Source organism: Aplidium turbinatum, chromosome 18 (assembly GCF_918807975.1).
Source record: "Aplidium turbinatum chromosome 18, kaAplTurb1.1, whole genome shotgun sequence".
NCBI lineage: Eukaryota > Metazoa > Chordata > Ascidiacea > Aplousobranchia > Polyclinidae > Aplidium > Aplidium turbinatum.
Window position 1 is genome coordinate 8,486,115 of NC_137489.1, and position 12,365 is coordinate 8,498,479.

The following is a 12,365-nucleotide window of genomic DNA, read 5'->3' on the forward strand; positions in this document are numbered from 1 at the left end:
GTTGTGACAAGACTGGTCTTATACAGTCTCGAAACTTGTAGCTTTAACTCAACAACGGCATATATCAACCAACAGCACATCAACTGAAACCTTGGTAACGTGTAACTGCGGTTAGCCAACATCACGTGACTCCCCTGAGGCCATAGCTTCGTAGCGGTTGTAGACGAAGCAAGCACTGAAAATAGTTTGCTATAGTTTACAGCAGTGGTCTCCAAATTAAATGATATCGCCCCTGGGAGCGATTTTAAAGGTCGTGGGGCAAAAAAGTTAACAGAGGCGAAAATATTAAACCACTGGTCTAGTTATTCGCTGTCAGTAAATGTTCACTGTTTGTATGTATGAAACAGAGAGTTCATTAACAGAGTATAAGCCTATGACGAGTCGGTTATTTTCTTGTTGGTATTATCACGATGAAGGTCTGCTAATCCTCAAAAATTATGTGATTATCTGTCTGCACTAGCGTATCACACATCCAGTTCAGTGGCCGAGTGGTTATTGCCTTCGGCTCTAGTGCTGGTAGTTCTGAGATCGATTCCAGGTCGTGCCATACAAAATACTTTAAAAACGGTATCGATTGTGATCTTTCTTGCATAACACAATGAGCATAAGTCAGATAATAACGTGATGACATCCTAAATATGATAAAAACATTAAAAATCAGCTCTGTCCCTAAAAGACCTTGCAGGGCCGGATTTAGCTGATGGGGGGCTCCCCGTGCAAAAAAACAATTTTGCGCCTACGGCGCGTAAAACCATCTCTACGTCTACAGTAGCATTAATCCAACACTGCACTGTACAGCATTTTCCAGAGAGTTCTAAGGCTAAAAAAAAATAAACTAATAACACAAAATCACATTTTTTCCACGTAGGGGGGCCCTTCAAAAGTCGGGGGGCCCGGGGCACCTGCACCCTCTGCCCCCCCCCTCAATCCGGGCCTGAGACATTGAGAGTTGCAATAAATAAACCATAACGTTGTTATTACAGTATCACACCATGGATGCCAGACTAGTAGATATCCCTGCATCACACTGACGCGAAGTATGAGTTATCAGGCTCCATCTTGTTAAGCAAGTATTAAAAAGACCAACTTCGTCGGTCTAGATCAGGAGTGTCCAAACCTTTTGCTAGGGGAGCCAAATGCGATTATGCGAAAGTTCCCGCCGGGCAATAACCTCTGACAAAATTGTTTTGTGTAAAAAAAGTGCATAGTCTTTATTTTAAGGTCATTTTCATGCAACAAAGCAGTATCCAGGTTTAATTATTTTGTTATAAATCTAGAGCCTAACTATTACAGCCTATGTAGGCTAATTTGCTTTTCCATCAGAAATTAACACATCCAGAAATTTTGTTTTCGGAGCTTACTGGTTTTGCAGACAGTGGTATCGGAGATAACCATCCTCGTTTCGGTGCTACTTTCGTTAATTTATAGAAGTTGTCGGGATCACTTAACACATCAAAAAAAACATGTCTTTCGATTCAATGGAAACGGCAATGTTCTACCTTAGTCAGTGGCGGATCCCGGGAGGGTGATTTCCCGCCCTCCCCCTCAAAAAAAAAACACAGAAGAATAATTATTACAGTACATTAAGGTCGGATTAATGTAGACCTACGCATCATCATTTTGTTATGTTGAAATCGCCCTTTTCCCTGAAGCTACTTACCTTATTTGCCCCTGACCTTTATCCAGGTGGTATTTTCGATGTAATATCAGCCACAAATTTCAAATCCACTCGTAAGTGCTTTTTTCTTAAATGTTTTCTCGTCACTTGCGTTCACAACAACACATGTTTTCTTTGAATTAAAATCTGTATGATACCCTCGTTTCGCCCATGAAACTAAACTAGGCGCGTCAGTACCACACACTAACTAATGCCACAGAGCTCTCGACTGCAATAGTATCTCTTGTAGATTGAGTAGCCTAACTGCAAGTAGATTAGGCAAAACTATTAGAAATACACCTTATCAAAGACTTCCATGTTGAAAACAACTACAGTGTTTCCTAAATTGATCCTGTGCATAGATAATAATTAAGGTAAATGTATTATCAATTTAAAGCTTTCAATAGAAGAAAAAAAAAAACTTCATTTCAGTATCACGCCAGATAGCAAAGGATAAATTTACGAGCACAGTTTTCGAAGCAAAATTTTGTAAAAACTATTAATCTCTATGATAATTATATTTTTGTGATGCTATTCTTGTTGTGAACAAAAAACAAAAAAACAAAACAGGGAAACCCTGTCAAAAACTCTACAAGATTTGTACCAAACTTTGCCAGTTGTTTGTATATTTCTGACTTTTATAGAAGAATGCTCAGGATTTCATATACTGATCACATCACAAATGCAGAAGTTTTAAACCATGTTCATCAAGATAAGAAACTATTGAACAACATAACTCAAAGGCAACTCAAATTTCTCGGTCACATCATCAGAAAAGAAGAATTCGAAAATCTTTGTCTAAGCGGTCGCCTTTTTGGGAGGTGTGCTCGTGGCAGACAACGAACAACATTTGTATCTAATTTTCATCGAAATATATCAGTTAATTTCATTGCTTATCTAATTTTAAGACAGACTTAATGTTCAAAGCAAAACCAGCCATTACAATGAACATCTACCGAAGTATACTAATTTACAGTACTTAGATAAGCAATGAAAATTAATAGACGGCATTGTTATTAATATCAATTCAATATGATTTCAGTGATTATAATACAATGTAATATAGCAGCGTATCCAATTAATTAGCGACGACCTTTTAAAGCACACGTTAATTCGAATATTTGCAATGACTAAAGAAAAACAACAAGTCGAAGAAACGGTAGTCTCAATCTTCCAGCAATCCAAGTAGTCAGACTTGGAATTTCTCAATGTAGAAAGAAAAAGTTTTCTCTACCTATAAAACGTTAAATGGTAGTTTTATTAAATATTTCTGGAAACTTTCTTGGTTTCATATTATATATCACCAAGCACACTTTGGGACACTGCACGACAAAGGGAACATTGGAAGAATTTACGAACTGAGCATCAATAGTACAATAAATGTATAAAAAAGATTTTTTTTAGGGATATTTGCCATTGCAAAAACAGAGTCTTTAGAAAATCAACTTGCATTTAGAACAATTATTTTCGAATTTATTGAGCAGACACACGAATTAATCAAGTAATTGATTGCAAAAAAATAGTCTTTTTTCATTGATTAAGTTGAAGTAACTATCTTCGATATAGGCCCATAATAAACACTCTGTAAGTGGAAGACACATTTCACGTTGTGTTTTTTTGCGTAAAAAAAATAAAAAAATAAAACCCAGTGACGTCACAGTTTCATATATTTGAGGAACAACAAAGTGAACATTCTACCAAAGCTTTTTATAATCAATTGTGATCAAATTTTTGCTGAATGGTCAATCTCAATGGCAATCCACTTGACGAAGAAGATTCCGACGAAATCGTAAGCTTTGTTTACGATTAGGCATACGTGGCATGTGAATGATGAAATACCCTACCACGCACCCAGCAATAATAGATGTGACCACATAAACATTATACGTCATCACAGCAAGCATAATTAAATACGAAAGAAAGAGCTGTAGCGCGTGAAATCCAGTTTCAATAAGATGTCTTATGAACTTCTTTGACTTCCTTGTTCTAAAAATACAAACAATTTATTACTTAGGTTTATGAGCTTCAACTTTCAAAACGACAGGGTACTTATGAGATTATGAAATCTTACAAGGCATGAGACAGAAAGGGATCGCAAAACAGGAAGTAAACATAAAAACTATAATGTTGGATTTTATTCAGTAGACTACTTTTCGTTTTGGCTGAAGCAAATCGAGCTTAATTTGAAACTGGCAATTGTTTTGACCAAACCTTTAATTTGCTTTCAGCAGTTTTCATAAGTCTTACAATTGTTAGGAAACAGTGACGCGTTCAAAAAAAAAAGTAAGCCCTGTTATTATGAGGAAATAGCGTCATGATAGGGTTTAATAAGCCAAAGAAATGAAGCCATTTCGCACACAATCAGTCACACCCACTGCCCGTATCAATTAATTATAATGGCGATGTTATGTTTTGGACATCTTTACTTTCAGACCGAGAAAGTTTACTTTGAAAACTTAATCCTGCCAGTTTCGCATACTTGCAGAGGTTTTGGACCGCTAACGCAGGTCGGTCACTTAGTTTGGCAAAGAAAAGTTCCGAACTGTTGAAGTGTTGTCTGTGAATTATTCCACCGCTAAAAATGTCGATGGTGTCATCCCAGTGGTAAAAGTGGTCATTATGACAATACTGCTGAAATTATTTCCACATGCTCTTACCTTTGGTTGTACTTAAAACAGTCTTCAGTGCTGTTGGTGCTGCTGCTACTGTTGGAACTTTCCCCGATGAACACCCTCATGGTTTTGTTGGTCTGAAGCTATCAATCAGTATAAATATTCGGGTCAAGAATCGATATACCACAATTGAATAAATATCGGTCAGGTTCAAAAACCTGTACAATTAATTAACAAAGCTTTTGCCACCGTAAAGCAATTTGTTCCTTTATCAATAATAATTAATTAATCAATAAATTATAGCTACAAGTTTTCGAATCTGACTGATGTTACTTAAGGCCTACTTGTTATGTTCAAACTTTTGATTGCATCCTAAACGAAGGATCTTCGTATAATTTTTCATTTCCAATAACATCAAAAACCCGAAACAGAGGTGAAAAGACGTCACCGTCTTCTTCATCACTTATCGTTGTATTGTTTTCAATATTTCAAAGACTGTAGACTACTTCGTAATTTTTCCGCGCCCTAATTACTCACCTCAATATCATAGCGATCGGTCTTGACACCACAGTTTACGTTTTGTGAACAACAGCAACGCGAGATGCTATATTTAGGATCCATTAGTTTTATCCGAACGTATTTGACAGTTTCGTACAGAACTCCAAGAAACAACATAAGAATACACGCAATGGCCAAATCTGAAAAAAAAAACTTTCAAAACAATTTTTTTTTCATATTTATTATGCTGTAAACCATATCACGCCACATGAAAGATCTTTTGGTCACAATAGGATTTCAATATTATTCTTATAACTGTTATTGTACTTATTATTATTTCATTGCGCGTTCCAGGAACATTCAATGAGATAATTCTTATATAAGAAAAACATGATCACCAACTAATTAGTAAAGTACAAAAATTAAAGAAAGATTTTATTGAATATTATTGAGAACTTGAAAAAGAAACTAAGCTATTTATCTCTGGAGGGAGTTGGCTTCTTGAAAACGTTTTGGCAACGTTAGCCTACATTGTGATGGACTTGAAAAGGTTTCAAATCCCCACCGTGATACAGGCCGGATAACCAAGATAGGCTGTTGAAAGTTGCCTAAGGAAGACGTGTTCAGTACAGTCAGCTGTTCCACTGACTCCGCTGAATGGCAAACTACTTTTGAAGTTTATTGTTCATCTGCAGGCAACTAGACCTGAACCGTGGACGTAGCTGCACCATAGTTGCTTGATTTTTTTCTGTACCGGTAGTCTTTTCAAACTTTATTTCACAAATGTTGAAGTTTACTTCACAAATGTAGAAAACAAAATTTTTAAACTTTGTTTTCTCTTTTTACGACAATATTTATCGAAGATGCAAAACTGTCTAGTCCATTTTTTGTATTTTGTATTAAGTAATAGTATTACGATACTTCGGGCACATTGCAAGAAACAAGAAGGGACTTCTAAAGTGTGAGTTTTCACAAAACGTCGATTACGTGTTATTGTGCAATTCATAAAACTGATTTGCAACACTTCAAACACTCTTGAGCAAACTACTGACGTCAGCACTCACCTGTTTTGGATTTCAATTGGGCTTCATCAAAAAGCAAACTAAACGGAAGCTTGTCGTTGAAGGTCATGGTCATGCTCATAGCTCCCATGCTCATCTTCATTTTGTCATCCATGTTGTCTAAAGGCGGTCCACTGTCATCTGTCATGTGCATCTTCGGAGACAATACTGCGTTCTGTTCCACAGCCATTTCCATAATCACAAAGAGTGCTTCTAACGCAAATATTTAAGTTTCAAGGTTGAGATATTATCACGCACGTAGTCTTATAAAATTGTATTTTTTCTGAAAAAACCAACGTTTTGAATAAAAATAATTGCGTCAGCATATATTAGCAAAACAACACATTTTAAATTGTTTAAACTGATGCGATTGTATTTTCAGTGTAAATATTCCATGGTTTTATATTATTTTGTACTTAATACAGCTTACGACCATCCATGTGCCTTAAAATTAATTCAATGAACTTGAAAAGTCAAGTTGTTTTAAACTCACCAACTAGAGAATTGAAGATAAGCTACCTTTAAGCATCACTTTTTCAATAAAGATGTCCTTTTTCTTATTGCTTCGCTCTGTTTAGTGTTTCTTTTTTTTTTTGCCAAAAAAGCTTGACGACGCTGTTCACACGTATATCTGCGTTTGTTAAAAATTTGTTTGCCTGTAATTCCATAGAACAGATTTCCAAACGTGCTACTTAGGCTTTTAAAGACTAGAAAGTATCCAATTAAAACTCTTCAAAGTTTCTACTTATCTGCTAATTTCTATATCATCTGTCTTGTTATTTTAGTCACCAATGCAATGCAGAACGTCGTTTTATGATTGCTTTCGGTTTGTAAGTAACTCAATAGATTGGCTCCTAATTTTCAGGATCTTACATCTTCACTGCCATACCTAACCGCCCTTGCTATAAAGCACAAAATCAATAAGCCTAAATGCAGTGAAGTATTCAAGTTGAGTTGTATTGTATCTCAAGTACAACTTCATAAATATTGAGCATTGCTTTCAATCAAGGTTAAACACTTTAAACACTTATTCAATCCACTGTCTAAATCAGATGTGGACTATTACGGACTGGCAGGTCAAATGAGGCTTCACTGTGGTTGAACGTAAAACGGCGTGAAACAAATGTTCACACCATAAAACAAAAGTTTTTGTATTTCACACTTTAAAATTGTAAACTGAAAATAACACTAATGTTCTGTGTTCATCATCTTTTTTTACTTACTTATGCTGCAGCAATGCAGCAACACCTATCATTCTTATTGCTCAGTATGTTTGAAAAAACTAGCTTAAATATAAATATACAAATATTACCGTAGAACATAGTTCATGGGCTGTTGCTTTTAAAATAAATGTCATCTTGTATTTTTATGTTAATATTTTCGTTTCAAAATCTAAGCAATTTCATTTCGTTGTGACCTCGACCAAAACAAAACGCAGTCAATTGTCTTTAAAAGCGCTGCAAAGTTTCAAGTGCGTAACTCTGCGTAATGCCGCCATGTTTTTGAAAGTCAAAATGTTAAAGTCATTTTTGTAGCAAACGCACAATATCACAAAACGTTATTAAGACGAATGTACCCAACATTCTCGTTTTACAGAATTTTGAAATAAAATATTTTTCCAAAACCTGAGTGCAATAGAATATGCACAAAAGTTATTAGCCTACCTTTAAAATGCTTCAACAAAATTAGTTCGTTTAAGTAAATTTTGGCGAGACAAAATAAAAAAATACTTCAACTGGGTTAGTGCAGCGTTCCTTCGTACTTAGCACCAACGTCTTCACCATTGGACAATGCAGCCGCTCCCTGCTGTTCTAAACTAACATATGTGTCCGCCTTTTTACAAAACCAGGCCAAGTTCTTTGACTTACGTTTCTCTATATTTTTATATTTCGTGTACTAGCTACTGAGGATGATGGTTTTGTAATTCTCAGTACTATGGTTAGTATCTTCAGGTGACATCTTATCCGGGCGTTGTCTAATATAAGCACTTGATCAAAAGACGCGTTGTTCGTGAGTGTATGACTGACATGCGGTAATTGACGTTTGCGTAAGAGATAAAAGCAATTATTGTAACAAAGCAATTTGTTTCTGTTAACACAAAATAACAAATCATGAAAAATACTACATGAAATTGCTTCTTTTCTGTGAATAACTGAAACTGTGGTATAAAAATATCGACAATTTTAAAATTTATCCAAATTTAAAGACTAGAAAATCTTTCCAAAATATTTTTATAATGTGTTTACTTCTGTTTCCAAAAAATAAAGCTGGATGCAGTGGACTTCGGAGTAAACATAATCGACATTTGTGCAAACCTATTGTCATACGCACTTGGTCGTTTTTGAAAAAACATAAGACAATTTCAGCTGACTTTGTTTTTTACTTCAATCAGGGAATAGTTTTGGGACTTTTCGCAGTTTTACGGAACAAATAAAAAGATATAGTGGTTACGCTTCAATGAAGCGAGAACGAATTTTCACATGTCTGAAAGCAAAAAACAAAGTTGTTTTTTCAAACTCAATTTTTGGTAAACAAATTAGCTGCAAAGTAAAAATGAAGAATTTTGACAAATATTGTCATTGGCCTGAACCAGGGGGCCTGAACCTGGAAGAGTAGCCTACGTGCTGTTTTATCATTTATTTTCAAAAAGGGAAATCCCCATAGGCAGCAGACAAAAGTTGAAACCAACGCATGTGGGTTGTTGGCAATGCATCATATTTGATAGTCTTCCTTTGAAAAATGGGCCGGGCATTATCATAATCTTCACTCAGGGCACCTAAATTGTAGGCTATGTAGTCTAGCTTGTAGCCTACAAGTTAATCAATTATCAAAAACCTTGCAGTAGGCCTATTCAAAAATCCAGCTTGAGATTAGCCTACCTCAGTTTTTTGCATTAGCCCACAGCAACTAGATTTCTGGAATCTATAGTTGGCTACAGGCCTACAAATTTTCAAGCATGTCTTGCTAGCTGGGAAAATTCAAACAAAGGAACTAAATTTCTGTGGTTTTGCTGGTAAAACATGGCCAAATTGAACGGCAAAGTTTACTTTTTGGTTACGGGTGATTTCTTGATTAAGTGACCAGAAAAAAAATATTTCTTATCTTGATTTGCACAAAAAAATGATAAATGAGATCTGAAAAGAAAACTAAGGTAATGAATACGAAAAAATAAATGCTATCGCTGCAAAGTCTAAAAAGATGTTTAACTTTCATAGGTTCCCCACTGCAGCTTACACGCGCCATTGAACGCTGTCTTTCAGTTTCTTCCATAATAGAAACCAGTAGATAAATTTGCTGCTTGCATTACGAAATGGTCGTCTTGATGTATTTCTACTAACTGACGGTCTGCCACATGAATCTGAATGACCAAAGACTTGATATGAGACTGATATAAGTAGTGCTAGAGAGTTTTAGGGCGGAAAAGGAGGAGTAGCCTACTGACAAAGCCAGTCTAATGGTTGAAACACGGTGTTAAAAGCTATTCTTCTCGTTTGCCTGTTGCAGTGACAGCTCAAGCGCTATTCACGAACTAAGCAAAACGTGCTTTGCGTATGTACCCTGAATAAATAAGCCCTTATCGCGGAAGAAAGGGGCATGTTTGGAAAATCTTTACGGAAACAATACGGATCGTGTGCTCGCTGTATTTGCTAATCGGCCGGCTTCGTCATTCACTGTTTTAGCATTATATTTGCTGAACATTTTCTGAAGGCCAATTGTAACCACAAGTTTCTCTGAAAGTTTGCAACTTTGTAGCTCCAATTTTAACGCTTTCTTGAGAAGATGTTATCTGGTGAGTTTGCAGGTTCATTTCAAGAAACAATCTGTTGCTATTAGCTAGCCTAAATGGCAGTGATAAATGGAGAACCGCTCAACCTGTAAACTAAACTGACAATAAAAAAGCTTCAATCTTAAGTGGTTTGTGTCATTGTGTGAACTTTTTTGAGCGTTGATGATGATTCTGTCGAATGAATCAAGCTCACTCTCGTCTCGCATTAACTCTACCAAGCCTTGCGTCCGAGTTCAGACATTTCATGAAGTGTTGCTTCGATTCAGTGGCGTAGCCAGGGGGGGGGGGGGGGTTTGGGAGTTACAACCCCCCCCCTTTGGCACGCGTGTGACGTCACGATATTGAGAATGATGCTTTCAGTCTAAACAAAATTGCCTAATTTTATACAAAACTGCATTGAAAGAGCGAGTTATGCCAACACCAAACATTCAAACATCTCAGCCTGGAATTAGCAACAAGAAAACATAGAGACTTAGCTTTATTTCCGAAAAATGCCGAAGAAAACATGATCTTATCCTTTTGCTATGCCACCGGACAGCACCATTTTACAGGAATATTCATACCCACATTTTTGTTGAAAAAGCTCTCAGAATGCACAAAATTCAAGGTAATTTTTCAAATTTTTCTGGGGGAGGCCCCCCAAACTCCCCGCCGCTGGGTCGTCATAACCCCCCCTTTCAAAATTCCTGGCTACGCTACTGCTTCGATTTGCTAACATGTTCAAACTTTGAAACGTGACGAATGGTGTTCGGTGAGCAACTAAGCAACTCTACTTAACCTGCTGGCAAGAATGTGGGATGCTTCAGATAGCAGCCACTTTAACATAACCAACTTTTGTAAAAGCTCAGTAAAACTGTGAACCAATCAACCAATGAGATGCTACACGGAGAACAAGGTTTCAACCAATCATAAGCTAGTCTACAGATAGAAAACGCATACATTTCTGATAGAAAGTAGGTTAAGTGAATGTGTCGCCGTCGCTAGCCTGGCGTAGAGGGTTCAGTTGCGTCTACACGAGAAAAAGTTCTTGCTTAGACATTCTTGCTTAAGCTGCTTTTTCAGCTGGTATCGCAGCGGGTCAGGCGCTTGCTTTCCAATCATGCAATCCTGGTTCAACTCCCGGCTTATGCTGCTTGTTGAAAAACACCGCTCACCTATACCCAGGGAGTAATAAATTGGGTGGCCCTAGTTGCTGAAGGAAAGTTGGCCTAGCCCTAGAGAAAGGAACTGACCACCCTACTCTCGTTAGTGTCGAAGGTTTTGTATAATGAGAGCCTTATCTTCTCATCCCCCAATGCTTGGATTTAAGTATGGGACTTACTTTTACCTATAGTCCACACTTGCAATCTCGAAGAAGATTTTGCGTGCTTTAACCGCGGTCACGTATCTACACCGCAACAACTAGGCCTATTTACGCTCCAAAAAGTTCGCGCTACACTAAGAAGTAAACCAAGCAAATGTTCTTTGATAACTAGTCGGGCTTCCAAATTTTAATGTGTATTATTTTCGTTGTGATGGTCAGAAATAAAATCAACTGAACTGGTGTAAAAATGCTGTAAAAAGCTAACATTGCACACATACAATTTACTTCCGAAAGAAGTATTCAGACACCTTAGTGAGGTTAAAAAGATAGAAACAGGTGTGGTCAGAGAACACTGGTGCATTGAAGAAGTTATAAAACAACAACTACAACTTCCCAGTAGCTTGCTCCGCGGTCAGAATATCTGAGAGTAGACCTAGGATTTGGGGCAAAAACATTTCTAAGTAAGAGAAGTGTTCGAACAGAGCTGTTCGCACTAGAGCGTATTTTCACATGTAGCCTACTATCGCTTAAGTTTCACTAAGTTATCTTAAACAAAAAGTTAAGCTTGCTCAAGCAAGAAAACAGTCGTCGTATAGACTCGCCTTTAGGGCTAGGGTAGTCATTTCTTTGACGTGGGTTCGATTCTCACCCCATAACTCTTTTTTCTTCTGTAATTACCAAAAAAAGTTCAAAGCAAAGATCAATGCTCTGGCTGAGTGCTAGAAGGGTGACAATTAGACGGTAGCCACTTAAACAGATTCTGATTGGTTGGCGGTCCGGTGTCATTGAGGTCTTATTTGGAATTGACCTGATAAAGTGGCTACCACTTCAGATAGAACAGTTCATCACTATTCAATTTATACACTACGGTACGTTTCTAATTGCAAAAAAATCCTAGAAGCCATTCCCCAACAACTAACGATAATACAATTTTGGTAAAGAGGTCACTTTCTTCAACCATAAACATATACAACCAAGCAACCACACGGCATTTAACATAATTCATTAAAATTGAAGATAAACTACAAGCTACAAACGTTTTCGGCCATACACACGTCAGCCCTTATCAAGTAACAAAAAAATAACTGCTTTCATATCTACAATGAAAATGAATAACTGATCTAAACACTGAATTGAAAAACGAAATGCAAAATGAAACGGCAGAGCATAAGAGAAAGGCACATCACATGGCGTTTAAATTACACAAGGCAAAGATTACACGAAATTTCTTGATGCGTCATATGATGCGTCTTTGCCTCGTATAATTTAAACGCCATGTGATGTGCCTTTCTCCTATGCTCTGCCGTTTCATTTTGCATTTCGTTTTTCAATTCAGTGTTTAGATCAGTTATTCATTTTCATTGTAGATATGATAAGCAGTTATTTTTTGTTACTTGATAAGGGCTGACGTGTGTAATGGCCGAAAACGTTTGTAGCTTATAGTTTA

At 36.9% G+C, this 12,365-nt stretch overlaps 1 protein-coding gene across 1 annotated transcript; it reads right to left on the reverse strand.

Annotated features, from left to right (window-relative positions):
* Window positions 1–2,026: 2,026 nt before the first annotated feature.
* On the reverse strand, window positions 2,027–6,132 carry LOC145787531 (protein SLC31A2-like). The gene is made up of 4 exons (XM_082599290.1): window positions 5,832–6,132; window positions 4,807–4,967; window positions 4,315–4,412; window positions 2,027–3,643 (listed from the first exon to the last, which is right to left on the reverse strand). Exons 1-4 carry the CDS (start codon window positions 6,022–6,024, stop codon window positions 3,406–3,408), a joined length of 690 nt encoding a protein of 229 aa, XP_082455416.1. The 5' UTR covers window positions 6,025–6,132; the 3' UTR covers window positions 2,027–3,405.
* Window positions 6,133–12,365: the final 6,233 nt, after the last annotated feature.